The 15,317-nt window shown below is 42.3% G+C and overlaps 1 protein-coding gene across 5 annotated transcripts in view; it reads right to left on the bottom strand.

The window, feature by feature from the left end:
• cdc14ab (cell division cycle 14Ab) overlaps positions 1-15,317 on the bottom strand; it is a 153,746-nt gene that overhangs the window by 51,185 nt on the left and 87,244 nt on the right. For all 5 annotated transcript variants that reach the window (XM_069938000.1, XM_069937999.1, XM_069938003.1 and 2 more), the window contains one exon: positions 15,137-15,275. In XM_069938000.1, the coding sequence (XP_069794101.1) occupies positions 15,137-15,275 (139 nt within the window). The remainder of the gene's footprint in view (positions 1-15,136; positions 15,276-15,317) is intronic.

The raw sequence follows: 15,317 nt of genomic DNA, 5'->3' as shown, positions 1-15,317 counted from the left end.
AGGCATCAGTGCACCATACCTGGGTGGGTGTCCGATTTCCATGTTACTGGTATACATTTTCTTGCTACTGCTAAGGCAATCTTTAGAAATTCTTTTTGATAGTTAGATAATTTCAATTTTGGTCTTATCTCTTCAGTATTACCTAATAAAAATAACATTAGATTTTGTGGAAATTTAATTCCTATAACCTGTTCTAAATAAATCGCAAAGTTTGACCAAAAAGGTCTTACTTTGGGGCAAGACCAAATAGAATGTAAGAAAAAAAAGTGTCTACTTCTTGACCACATCTAAAACACTGATCAGATTAATCTGACTTCAATTTATTTAACTTTTGTGGTGTAAGGTATAATTGATGTAAAAAATTATATTGAACTAACCTATATCTAACATTTATAGTGTTTGTCATACTATCTTGGGAACAAATCTGACCGATTTATTTCATCAATATTATTTAAATCTGTCTCCCAATGTTGTCTAGACTTACGCATCCCCTGTTTAAAGTCCTCTTCTGCAATAAAGTATACATAGCTGAAATAAATTTCTTGATCTATGTACTACGTATCAACAATTCTACATTTCTGTAATAGCAATATTGGACCCAATTTATCTCTTAAATAAGCCTGTAATTGATAATAACAAAAAAGGTTATTATTTTGTATCCGTACTTATTTTTTAATTGTTCAAATGACATTAAATTTCTTGCTTCATAACAATCTTCTATTTATCCAATTCCTTTCAGAGACCAAATATTTAAAAATTGATTATCCTCTGAAAATGGAATAAGTTGATTTTGTATCAAAGGCATTTTAGGCAGGACAGCAATCCTCATTCCAATTTCATCATTTACTTTATTCCAAATATTAATCAAATGTTTTAACAAGAGTGCTTCCCTCTACCCAGATAATAATTTTGATTCCCATTTATATATATGTAAAATCTTTCAACTTCCTCTCTCCTCTATTTTATTCAATTTCTATTTTAATCCATGGTGGTTTTTCTTCCTCATCAAAAAAAGGTCAAAAATCTCAATTGAGGTGCCTTATAACAATTTTTAAAGTTTGACAATTGCAACCCTCCTAATTCAAATTTCCATGTCAATTTGTCTAAAGAAACTCCCAAACAACTTACCCTTATAAAGAAAATTTCTAATGTATTTATTTAATTCTTGAAAAAACTTTTGTGGTACCATTATTGATAATGTTTGAAATAAATATTATACCCTAAGAAATATATTGAATTAACCCAACCCAATAATGTTATTGGCAACATCTTCCACTTATTCAAATCCTCACCAATTTTCTTACGGTACTTAATTCAATTTATATACATTCTAACTTATTATCTACCCATATGCCTAAACATTTTATCCCATTCATAAGCCATTTAAATTGCACAACTTATTGAGACTGAGTGTAAGGGGCATAATTTCACTTCTTTCCCAATTTACTTTATACCCAAAAGAAGCTCACCTTGCTCTCCTTGATGATGCCGAGACAAGTGATTCTTCTGACTGCTTGCGACTGGGTGACAGTGGCATGCAGTTTGAGAGGCAAGATTTGGAGAGAAAAGTCAATAGGGATAGATAAAGAAGAAATGGAAAGAAAGAGGGAGTTACCTGAAACAAGGACAATCATTCTAATTTCATCTTGAGTGAATTTGTTTTTCAACCTGTCAATTCAGCTCCAAAAAAATTTCGGATAACTGAGGGTTTCTGATTATTTCAGATATCCTAGTTTATCCAAAGTTTTTCAGAGGCGAACCGACATCACTTCTGGGTTTGAAATAATTTTAGATAAATGAGGATTTTGGATGATCTGATTTCAGATAATCACTGTTGAACTGCATTGAAAAGCACTGCAGAAGCTGGTAGTCGAAAATAAAAACAGAAAATGCAGGAAATACTCAGGTCAGGTCATATCTGTTGAAAGAGAAACAGAGTTAATATTTCAAGTTGAAAGCCCAAATTGCAGCCTGACCTGCTGAGCATTTCCAGTATTTTCTGTATTATTTTATATTGTATCCTTGGCACTTTGGATCATTTTCTGAGCTTGTAGGCATTTGATTACCTTGTAGCGGCTGTGTAACGGGCTGAGCAAGCACGCAGCGCAGTGTCACAAACTGTCACCGACACAGTTCTGCGGGTCGTGGAACAACAAACAAAGCAGTACTGCGTGCTGGAGAACAGCACGTTGTCCTGCTGAGTATCATGCTGGAAGGTGCAGGACACTCACAAGGATCAATTTAAAACTGCCGGCCCGTGGATCCAAAGCACTCCAGTAGCAATGTCCCGTGAAGCCTGGGATATGCGGGGTATAAAAGAAGATTGTAAAACTTGAATAAAGTCAGTCTTGAGTTGACCAATCTGGCATGTGTGTGTGTATTGCTTTAGTAGCTCTCTACCGTAGTAGCCGTTACAATTGGTGACCCCGACAAGATTCAGCTGAAGCTTGAGTCTACAGTTATAATGGACGCTGCTACAGCGGTGGCAGTTAACGCGGTGGGACTTCACTTGCCTTCTTTCTTGACCCATCAACCTCAGGTATGGCTCATTCAGGCTGAAACCCAGTTTCGTCTTCGTGGCATAACGGCGGAGAAATTCTGGCATGTCGTAGGTACATTGGATGCCACTACCGCAGCTCAAGTAAGTGAATTTATTGCCAATCCCTCAGCGGAAAACCAGTACACCAGCTTCCGCCAATTTCTCCTGGATACACTGGAATTGACAAGACATGAGCGCGGCATGCGGCTTTTGAATATGGAAGGCCTGGGTGAAAGGAATCCATCTGACCTAATGAATGAGATGCTGGCATTAGCGGATGGTCATTTTCATTGCCTGCTCTTTGAAACTCTATTCCTATGCAAGCTCCCAGCTCGTGTCGCCATACCCATCGCTAACATGGATTTCTGCCGTCCCCATAACACAGCGCGGGAGGCTGACAGGCTCTATCATACTCCAAGAGTCTGTTCAAATACAGCCCGTTTAGCACCAGATACATCTCCTGCATTCTATGAGCCTCCTATATCTGCATTTCAATCAAAGGAGGAACGTGCTGACGGGCATTGAGAATTATGCTTTTACCATCGCTGTTGGGGAAAAAATGCCCATAAATGTGTCCAGCCATGTACCTATTACAGGAAAAAAGTGGGGAAATGAAAGAGCCGGCTGACAGTAGTGGCCTCGGCAGCTGGTGCAAGTATCTTGTATCTTCAAGACAACATTGGTAAGCGCAGGTTTCTTGTAGATATGGGTGCTGAGGTCAGTTTTCTCCCGTCAATCTATTTTGAAAGAACGCATAAATAACAACTGGCTCTTCAAGTGGCAAATGGAACTACCATTCCCAGCTTTGGCACGCGATTGGAGGGACCACATTCCATTGGAATTGCGTCTCAGCTTCTGTTGCTCAGCCCATTTTGGGTGCGGACTTTTTTCGATCCCATAACTTACTGGTGGACGTGAAACGGAGGAAATTGGTTCATGCCACCACTTTTCAAACATACCCGCTGGCATGCAGCAAAGGTAGTTTCCCAGCTCGGGGTGCATAACCTGCAAAAAGATGCCTATGCTGCCCTGCTCAACGAATTTCCCCATATTCTCACTCCTAATTTCAATGCCTCCAAATCAGCCCATGGTGTGTCTCATTACATAAACACTTCAGGCCCACCGATTTATGCCAGGGCTCGTCATCTTCCACCTGATAAACTGCTGCAAGCAAAGGCAGAGTTTATGGCAATGGAGGAGTTGGGTATCATTTGACTCTCCAGCAGTCCTTAGGCATCACCATTACACATGGTACCCAAGAAAATAGGTGGATGGAGACTGCAGCGATTACCGTAAGCTGAATGATGTTACTACACCCAACAGGTACCCGATTCCTCATATACAGGATTTCGCTGCCCATCTACACAATTGCCACATTTTTTTCCAAAATTGATCTGGTCAAGCAATATCATCAGATACCTATCCATAAGGATGATATTCCTAAAACAGCAATTATTACCCCTTTCGGGTTTTTGAATTTCTTAGAATGCTGTTTGGATTGAAAAGCTCTGTTCAAACCTTCCAGCGGCTGATGGACACTTTAGGCAGGTATTTGAAGTTTGCAGAAATTTACTTGGATGACATCCTCGTAGCCAGTCAAACTGAGCAGGATTAACCACCTGTATTTATGCCTCCTTTTCCAATGGCTAGAGGAATTTGGTCTTACCATCAACCCTGGCAAATGTCAATTTGGTAGATCCGCCATCGACTTCCTAGGACAAAAGATCATGGCCTACAGTATATTTCCCTTATCCAGTAAGGTTGATGCAGTCCGTGCTTTTTCCAAACCTACCACGGTTAAAGGACTGCAGAAAATTTTGGGCATGATAAACTTTTATCACCAGTTTATTCCCACAGCTGCTGACATTCTTCGACCAGGGTTTCAGATCCTCTCCACCAACTACAGGGACATTACCTGGACATCAGAGGCAGAGGTTGCATTTACGAATACCAAAGAAGCTTTGGCCAAAGCAGCAATGCTCGCCCATCCTAACACTGAGGCTTCCTTTGGGGCTTAGCACTGATGCCTCGAGTACGGCCGTGGGTGTGGTTCTTGAGCAATACATCAATGACCATTACCAACCCCTCGCTTTCTTCAGCCAACATTTAAGGCCAGCGGAAGTGAAATACGTTTGATCGGGAGCTGTTGGCATTGTATCTAGCCACACGGCACTTCTGATATGTTTTGGAAGGTCGGCATTTCACTGTTTACAGATCATAAGCCACTCATTTTTACCTTCAGCAAGACAGCAGCGTCACTTATCATACATCTCAGAATTCACTACGGACATGTGCCATGTTTCAGGGAAAGACAATCTCATCACAGATCTGCTGTCCAGACCGACTGTATATCATATTCAGAGTGGAATCGATATTTCTGAATTGGCCAGGGCACAGGTCATAGACCCTGATGTTCAGGCATACAGTACGGCCATTACAAACCTGGACATTCAACGGATGGCACCACAAATGGGCGGCCCAATCCTTCTTTGTGACGTGTCTTTGGGCTACCCTAGACCATTGATTCTGGCATCATGGAGGCGATGCCTTTTCAACCAGATACATGGCTTGTCTCATCCGTCCATCAGAACATCAGTCAAGCTCACGTCAAATAAATACATATGACATGGACTAAAAAAGACGCCACTCAAAGGGCACGTACATGCGCCTCCTGCCAGACGGCCAAAATTCAGAGGCCCACCAAGGCACCTCTTCAGCCTTTTCCAGCGGTACGCAGAAAGTTTGAACACATGCATGTGGACCTGGTCGGACCATTGCCAGTAGCTCAAAACATGAGACACATTCTAACAGTGGTGGACCGTTCCACGCGCTGGCCAGAGGCCATCCCGTTGCCATCCAGTGACATTGAAACATGTGCTGAGGCATTCATCATCAATTGGATCGCAAGATTTGGTGTCCCAACGCACATAACTTCAGACCATGGAGCACAATTCACCTCTGCATTACGGACTGCCTTTACGTGCTTTTGTGGCACACACCTGCACCACACCACAGCATACCATCCACAGTCCAATGGCCTTATGGAACGTTTCCACCAGCAACCAAAGTCCACACTTAAGGCCCGACTCACCGGTTCCAATTGGGTTGATAAGTTGCCATGGGTTCTACTGGGAGAGTGCACCGCCCCAAAGGAGGATTTGTCTGCATCCTCTGCAGAAATGATTTATGGTATGGTCCTTATGGTTCCAGGGAACATTCATTTCACAACCAACTCTGACCTGGATGTCCTTCACCAACTTTGACGTGGTATCACAATCAGCAAACCCGTTCCTACCAACTGGTATGGAACCCCTAAACAACATATACCCCCACCATACCTGGACGCTAATTTTGTTTTTGTACGCAGAAACACCATTACAACGACCATATGAGGGCCCTTTCCACATGATTAAGAGGAACAGGGTTGTGTTTACTTTGGATATTGGGGGACATTCGCAGCTGTTTAGTGTAGACAGACTCAAGCCTGCCCATGTGGATCCCACTTCACCCATTCAATGGCCCCAGCCCAGATGACGTGGACAACCACCTAAGTCAAACACAATTGGTGTTTTAGTTTCCGGTGACGATTCTGGGGAGGGGGTGATGTATCGACAACGTAGCAGGCCGAGTGAGTGCGCAGTGCGGTGTCGTGATCCCTTGTCGGCACGGTTCTGCGGGCCATGGAACAACTAAACAAACAGGTGAATACTTACCTTACAGAGCAGCACTAGGTGCTGGAGAATGGCGCGTTGTCCTGTTGAGTATCATGCCGAAAGGTTCAGGACACTCAAGGTTCAATTTAAACCTGCTGGTCCCATGGATCCAATGCACTCCAGTAGCAATGTCCCATGGAGCCCGGGATATGCGGGGTATAAAAGAAGATTGTAAAACTTGAATAAAGACAGTCTTGAGTTGACTAATCTGGCATGTGTGCGTGTATTACTTTAGTAGCTCTACCGTAGCAGCCGCTACAACCTCTTCAATAAATGATTTTGTATACTCCTACCAATTTGGAACATTTAGCATACAGTAGTTTCCTATTAATATCGTCAAACTGCCTTTTGGATCTTTGCCATTTATGACTTCCCTATATAGAATTTTTTATGTCAACATAAATGTGAGCCATGACTGTGTGTGGATTTATATTGTGAAAAGGAAGGGGTTGTTTTGTTTTGTCTGTTATATGCAACAATTTTTTTTTTTTTTTTAATTTTTACACACACACACACACACACACACACACACACACACACACACACACACACACACACACACACACACTCTTATTGGAGAGTTTACTATATATATTTATGGAAAAAAAAAGGTGAGAGAGAACCCTGGCCCAAACTCCCTCCAATACAATTAATAAGGCCTGTTGCACCACAAACTATTTCACAAAATTAAATAAGCAACGCTATATACACAATTACTTTGACAGTCAGATAAGCTACTCGTCCAATCTATCAGCTGTCAAGAATGTCAAAAATATTAAAATCAATAAAACACATCAAAATGTAAAACTATTAATGAGACATCTAACATCCTGCATTATTTCCCACAGGTATTGCATGACCTGATGAGTCTTTCCAGCACTTTTTATTTATATCTAAAACATCTATTCAATTAGAACTTCATCTCTCACTCCTGGCATTTTGTCCATCGTCACATCAATTCTCACAAATTACACAAAAGCACTTTAAAAGGATAGAGTGAATGTCTGTGACAAGAAAAACTGAATCAGTTGGAATTTTAAGTTATTAAATAATTTGTTTATGAAAAAAAAAATTTCAGTTAGTTGATTTTAGTTAGGATTCAATTTTCTCACTCAAAACATATTTGTTGGGTCTGTAAAAATAAAACTCCTGGTCCCACCAAATTGTTAATCCCTGAACAATCAAAAAAATTTCAAGTCTACAGCCAGATGTATCAAAAGATCTAAAGCTGATTAATAGCAATCTTGAATACACTTTAATGTTTGTAACAAAGCTCACAGATATCATGCACTGGGTGAATCGAATATCCTGCTTTCAATTGATGTAGTACCACCCATCTATTTCAACATTATACAAGCTACACCTTAAGAGTTGGAACATTCTCCACGTTCCAAACAATTCAAGCTGTATGTTTTTAAAGTATAACTGAATTATTGAACTGTTCAGCATCAAGGCAGAAATTATTCCTGTCGGAGATTTGAAGAGAAAATCCTTAAAGATAACTACTTCAAATTATTGAATTGAGTTAAATTAGAGCTAAAGAAATGGAGGGAACTGCCATTATCTTTAAGTGGAAGAGCGAACTTAATTAAAATGAATATACTCCCAAAATTTCTATATTTATTCCAGTGTCCCATTTAAAATTCCCAAAATTCTATTTAATGAATTAAACAAATCAATTTTCAGCTTCTTATGGAAAGGTAAAGTCCCTAGAGTCAAACTCTCAATCCTTCAGGCCCCTTACACTAAGGGAGGATTAAATCTTCCTAATTTTAAATGTCACTATATGGTGTTGGTTGCATTCTGAATACAATGAGGTTAGATAACTTCCTATTGAACAATATCAACTAAACAGCGTTAACTTAAAAGTTCTTCCTTTTTTAACATCTAAGAAAACACTCTTAAATATTACTAAGAACCCTATAATTCTAAATTCTTTTTCAGTATGGCAAGAAGCACATACTGTTCTTGATATAAATATCTCATTATTTCAGAAAACTCCTCTGTGGAATACCACAATATTCGCCCACCTGATTACAGATGGAATTTTTAAAAATTGGGTTAATAGTGGTATAAAAACAGTTGAAACAGCTATCACCAAGATAGCTTCCCCAATTTTCAACAATTGTCTAGTTTACCCTTTTTTGTTATCAATTATGGACTTATTTGAGAAATAAACTGGGTCCATCAATGTCATCATCTAAAGGTGGTGTTGTATAAATATTGATACATAGTAGATATATTAAGAAATTTATTTCAGCTATGTATACTTTACTGCAGAAGGGAGTTATTAAACAGTGGATACACAAGTCTAGACAACATTGTGAGACCAATATAAACATTAAAATTGATGAAGTAAATTGGTCAGAGATGTGTCGGGACAGTATGACAAATATTATAAATTTTAGATAATAAGCTAGTCCAATACAATCATTGTACATCAGTTATATCTCACTCCATAAAAGTTAAATAAACTAAAATCAGATTTATTTGATCAGTGTTTTAGATGTCGTCAGCAGGTAGATACTTTTTTACATTTACTTGTTCTTGCTCCAAAGTGAGACCCTTTTGATTTAGCATCATATTTAGAACAGGTTATGGGAATTAAATTTCCACAAATTCCAATGTTATTTTTATTAGATTGTAGCGTTCGCGCTATGCGAGTGTAGAGAAGAACAACACGCACACCAAAGCCTTGGAAAATGAGACTGGCTTATTGCTCTGGCCATCGCGCTTATATGGGCCCCAGACACTGACGTTAGGGCCCCACGTCATTTGAGCGTGGCCTGGGCTGGCGTTCCCACCATCTTCCCATCGTTCAGAGATCACCTGGGATGACGGCCGGTGTCACCCACAGGTCAGTGTGGTCACCGCATTTGATCATTTTGCGGCCTGGTCCGTGTCTCTGTGTGCAGACCACTACACGAACCCCACCCCCCCCCCCCCCCCACACCGGCAATCAGGCCATTATCTGTAGCTTTGGGTGGTCTGCCTCTGCGTCATGGGGGGAAATGAAGACGGGCTCATTACAGTCCAGATATGCCTGTTTCAGGTGGCCAATGGTAAGTCTCCTCCTTACCACCGATGTCAAGGACGATGACGTCCCTGACGACCCTGTAGGGCCCCTTATAGGGTCATTGTAGGAGTGACCGGTGTGCGCCCCCTCTCACAAATGCATACTGACAAGTCTTCAAGTCCCTGGGGACTTTATTTTTGGGTTGGCCGTGTGGTGGGGTTGCCACAGGACCAGGGGCCCCAGATTTCACCGCATGTTCTCAAGGATTGCTGCGGGGTCTTCCGGGCGTTTATCAGGGGCCAGGAACTCACCAGGAATCATCAAAGCCACACAAAAGACCAACTCTGCCACCGAGGCATTGAAGTCTTTCTTCAGCGAGGTACAAATCCTCAACAGGACCCAAGGCAGTTCATCCACCCAGTTGGGAACCTTGAGCTGGGCAATCAAGGCTGCCTTGAGGTGCCTGTGAAAGTGTTCCAACAACCCACTGGCCTGAGAGTGATATGCCATGGTGTGGTGGAACTGTGTCCCCAGTAAGTTAGCCAGTGCTGTCCAAAGGTAAATTGTGCCCTCCTGTCCAATGTTAGGGGGTCTGGGATCCCGAATTGGGACACCCGTATGTCGATGAGTGCCCTGGTACAGGTTTCTGTGGTGATATCAAACAGCAGGACTGCCTCATCCACCTCGTGGCGCGGTCAACCATGGTCAAGAGATATCTCACTCCACAGGAAACTGGTAACGGTCCCACGATGTCGATGTATACATAGCTGAACCTGTGCCACACTGGTTGAAATGTCTGTGTGGGAGCTCTCGTGTGAAACTGCACTTTGGAGGACCTAGTTTATGCAGGTTTTGGACCACTGGCTGACCTGTTTATGGAAGCCATGCCAGACAAACCTGTTGGCCACCATTTTGACCGTGGCACAGATTTCAGGGTGCGCCAAGTTGTGGATGGCATTGAAAATCTGGCCCCTCCATACAGCCGTATGATGGCGCGGGGGCTGCCGGTAGAGATGTTGCACAGAAGTGTCAAGTTACATGGGCTGACGGGGACGTCCTCCATCCTGAGGCCATGTATCTCCTATACATGGAGATCTCAAGGTCCTCCTGCTGCACTTTGGTGAGGGTCACGTAGTTGACCCCTTGGGATAGGGCATGTATCAACTTAATCGCAGGGCTGGACAGAGCATCGGCTACCACATTGCTTTTCCCCACGATGTGCTATATGTCCGTGGTGGTAAATTTGTACACATAGGACATATGTCTCTGTTGTCAGGCCGACCATGGGTCTGATACCTTATGGAAGGTGAAAGTCAGCGGCTTGTGATCAGTGAAGACCTTGAATTTCCCGCCTTCCAAAAAGTTATGGAAATGTCTTACCGCCAGATACAGCGCCAATAGCTCTCTGTTGAAAGCACTGCATTTGAGTTCTGGAGGGCAGAGATGCCTGGTAAAGAAGGCAAGGAGTTGCCACTGGCCCTCAATGAATTGTTCCAGCACAACCCCTACAGCTGTGCTGGAGGTATTGACTGTCAGGGTGGTAGGTGCCTCTAGTCTGGCTGGACCAGGAGGGTGGCATTGGCCAGCGTGTCTTTGGCGTTCTGGAATGCCCTTGAAGACTCATCGTCCTAAGTATTTTGTGTTTGCTTATCCTGTGCCCCAGGAAGTCAATGGTGCTGAGGCTGAATTAGCACTTCATGGTGAACGTCAGCCCGGGTGGACACTTGTCTCAGTGGGAGGCTTGGTCTTTGTGGCTGGTGATGAGGACATCATCCAAATAAGATGAACGCAAATGGGAGGTCCCAGCCCACTGCGTCCATCAGCCGCTAAAAAGTTTGTACCACATTCTTTAGACCGAAGGGCATCCAGAGAAATTCAAACAAGACAAAGGCTGTTATAATTGCAGTCTTGGGGGCATCCTGGGTGTGAACTGGGATTTGGTAGTACCCCTGGATGAGGTCCATCTTGGAGAACACCTGTGCAGGTTGGCGGCAAAGTCTTGGATGTAGGGCACAGGATATCTGTTGGGTGTGGTGGCTCATTGAGGCAGTGGTAATTGTTGCAAGGTCTCCAAGCCCCTGCTGATTTTGGAACCGTGTGGAGAGCGAGGACCAGGAACTATCAAAGCACCGTACTATCTACAACTCCTCCATTTTCCTAAACTCCTCCTTCACAAGGCTGAGCTTTTCAGAAGGGAGTTGGGACGCCATGGCGTGGAGGCCCCCCACCCCCCCCCTGGTCAAAATGTGGTGCCTTACCCAGTGCTTTGGCTCAGCCACAGAGAACTCTGGCACCACTATCAAGGGGAACTATGCCAGGATGTGAGTGAATTCAATGTCCAAAAGAGTTATAGAGTCTAGGTGAGGGGTGGGTAGCTTGGCTTCCCCCAGAGGCAGAGTCTCGCATGCACCAAGCGCCATCTCTTGAGGTCAACTATGAAGGAAGTCGGCCCCCAGGATCGGTTGCGCCACTGCCGCAAGGGTGAAGGTCCATGTAAAGCAGCTGCTGCCGAACCGAAGGGGAATGATGCAGGTCCCAAAAGTCCAAATGGAGGAACTTTTGGCTGCTCTCAGTGCTGGGCCCTACTTGCCGTTGCGGGTGTCGAGGCCTGCATGGGGTAGGATGCTTATCTCGGCACCAGTGTCAACCAGTAAACGCCTGCCTAACAAGGAGTCCCAGACATAGGAGGCTATCACGTGGGCCAACCGCTGCAGCCAGGACGTTTCCCAGAAACCTGCAGGGTGGGCGGCATCAACGGGCCTCCGCACCCCATCACTGCTGATAGTAGCATAGCTGTCCCGGGGTATTAACTTGTCTCTTTGCTGGTCTTGATCTCATAGGCAGCTGCTCGTGGGGCTTGCTGATGTGGTCTGCGATGGCGCTAATGTCCTCCTTCGCTCTGCAGAGCATGTCTCTGAAGACGTCATCTGTGAGCAAGAGTTGGGTATCCTCGGGCAGCTGCTCCAGAAAGACCTGCTCAAAGAGCAGGCAAGGTTTGTGGCCCTCAGTTAGAGCAAGCATCTCATTCATTAAGGCGAATGGGGCCCTTTCCCCCAATCCATCCATATGTAGCAATCGAGCTGCACGCTCGCTCTAGGAGAGCCCTGTGGGTTAAAAGCTCTTTGAGGGGCACGTATTTGCCTTGCTCTGGAGGCTGCTATAGGAAAGCTACAAGCCTTGCCGCTGTGTCCTGATCGAGGACACTCACAACGTAGAAGTAGCGGGTGTCATTGGTGGCAATATGTAGAAGCTGGAACTAAGTCTTGGTCTGCTCAAACCATATTTGTGGCTGCGACACGATGGGAGCCTGAGCAAGACTGCATGAATGGTCGTTGGTTCCACTTGATCCAACATCTTCGGATCCAACTGCCGTTTGGACCTGTCGGGATCACAAATGTAGCGTTCATGCTACACGAGCATAGAGAAGAATGACACGCACACCAAACAAGACTGGTTTATTGCTCTGGCCATAGCGCTTATATGGGCCCCAGATGCTGATGTCAGGGCCCTGCATCATTGGAGCGCTGGCCTGGGATTGGCCAGCATTCCCGCCAGAGTTCCCCATCTTCCCATCGTGCAAAGGTCACCTGGGATGGTGGCTGGTGTCACCCCCAGGTCCACACAGTCGTCGGCCATTTTACGGGCCGGTCCATGTCTCCGTGCACGGGACACTACAAGGTAATATTGAGGGGATAAGACCGACACTGAAATTATCTACATATCAAAAACAATTTTTAAAGATTGCTTTAGCAGTATCAAGAAAACCTATAGCAGTGACATGGAAATCAGATACCCATTTGGGTATGGAATGTTGGAATGCAGAAATGCATAGTTGTATTCTTTTGGAGAAGATTAACTTATAATTTGAAAAATAAATATGATGTATTTTTGAAAATTTGCCTCCTTTACTTAAAAATTGAGGGAATTAATATATAGATCTTTTCTTTGAGCCTTGAAATTTGTTAACTTCCTTGAAATATTATGTTAGAACTTCTACGTCGTGTAGTAAGGGGGAACTTGTGGCAACCAGGTTTCTATTCTAGTTTCTTACTTTTCTTATGTTTTCTCACTATTTCACTTTCTTTTTTCTTTGTCTCTCTTTTTCTTTTGGGGTTAATTTAGTGGGGGAGGGGGTTGTGGTTTATATCATCATGTAAAAGACTGGGTAATATTTGATTATTATACTTTGTACTTGGATATTATTAAATTAAAGGAAAAGTTTTAAATAAATTTTTTTAAGAAAACAATTGTCTAGTAAATTCAATCTATCAAATTACAATTTATTCAAATATTTTCAGATTAGACACTGGATTTGTAACAGTTATACAGACTGTCCTCAAATTCCAACAGAATCCCAGTTTGAAAAGCACTTGCTTAGTGAAGCCCTGTACACTACAAAGGGTGATATCATCTATTTATATTATTTTTAAAAAGTAGCTTGCCAATCTATATTAAGTGATATTAAAAATAAATGGGAATCTGATCTTGAATGCAATTGTAATAATGCTGATTGGTGTGGTATTCTTCAAATGTCAAACTGTATTAATCTCAACTAAACATAGACAAATACAGTTTATTATCTTTAATAGGATCGACTACACTCCACATAGACTGTACAAAATATACCATAACCCCTTCTCCCAATTGTCAGAGATGTAAAACTTGTGACAGAGATTTACTTCATATGCTTTGGAATTGCTCTTATCTGGAAGATGTTTGGAAATACATTATTAGATTAACCTCAGATATTATAAAAACCAAAATTTCATTTGACTATAGGGTCTGGATTTTGGGAGATCTACATGATCCACAATAAAAAAATTATAATGCTTGCTGCCATAGCTAGGAAAAAGTATATCCTATAAAACTGGAAATCTGAATTTCCTCCAATGGTTAAATGAGTTAACATCCTACAGTACACATAAAAAGATCTTATATAATGTGAGGAAGAAACCAGTAACGTATGAAAAAATAAATGGCTTTTTTTTGGCCTTATTGCCATCATTACACCTCCTCAGCTATTGAATTAGTATGGATACTTGTCCTCCCATACTACATTTTGCTCTGGTTCATATAGTGCAAAGGTGAATTCAGGCTAGTTGTTTGTCTCAAACATGGAGATAGACCTTGGCTTAAAGGCTATTACTATGGAGACACACTCAAGAAATTTGTAAACAATATTACCAGTTAGTTTCTTGCAAAAATGTTTGCAAGTCATTTTAACCCTTACACCTATTTCCTTAATGTAGTATTATATACCTTATTAATTTACTTTAGGACCACATACCTTACTTGATCGATTTCAATTGTGAATGTGTGAGAAATTTCTACTATAACAGGGTTGCAGGTGGGGGGGGTGAGAAGGAGCACTTTGATAGTATGCTCGCCTGTTTTATTTTTGTGAGTTTTTTTCTTATATGTTAACTGTTTATAAAAAAAAATGACTATTTTGCTTCAATAAAAATCTATTAAAAAAAAGAAATGATTTTATGAAGTTGCTATAATTCATTGTTTAAAACAGGCCAAAGTTTGAGCAGACAATAAATTTTTACAGCTTCCTTTGGATCCACTGGGTATGTGACTATTTGCTTTCTCAATACAATCGTTTATCCGGAACCCTTGGGGGACTGTGTGTTCCGAATTTCAGATTTTTCCGGATTTCGGAAAGCCAAATTTAAGCCCACCCAAATTGTGCTGCCGTATCCACCCCCACCCCCTTCTAGTCACGCTGCCGCCTCTCTCTCCACTTGCCAGTTTTTGGAGCTTTCCAGCTTTTAGATGTCCGGATAAACAATTGTGCATCTGTACAACAATATTTTCTGTTATACTGTATGAAACATTTTATATTTCAAGATAAACATTACTTACTCCTCCAAGAAGTGTTGCTGTGGACCTATAATAGACCCTGGACGACATATTCTTATCCATGCTATGGCTTCTGCTGCAGAGAATCTGTAGTGTTTCATGATATAACAGGCTATTAACGTGCCCGTTCTTCCTAAACCAGCTGAAATAAAGGAAGATTTGTTATGTGTATACATAATTACAT

The sequence above is a fragment of the Narcine bancroftii genome, chromosome 5 (genome assembly GCF_036971445.1).
Source record: "Narcine bancroftii isolate sNarBan1 chromosome 5, sNarBan1.hap1, whole genome shotgun sequence".
Taxonomy (NCBI): domain Eukaryota; kingdom Metazoa; phylum Chordata; class Chondrichthyes; order Torpediniformes; family Narcinidae; genus Narcine; species Narcine bancroftii.
The sequence above is the reverse complement of the archived record's forward strand: the minus strand, read 5'-3'. Positions and strand labels throughout refer to the sequence as shown.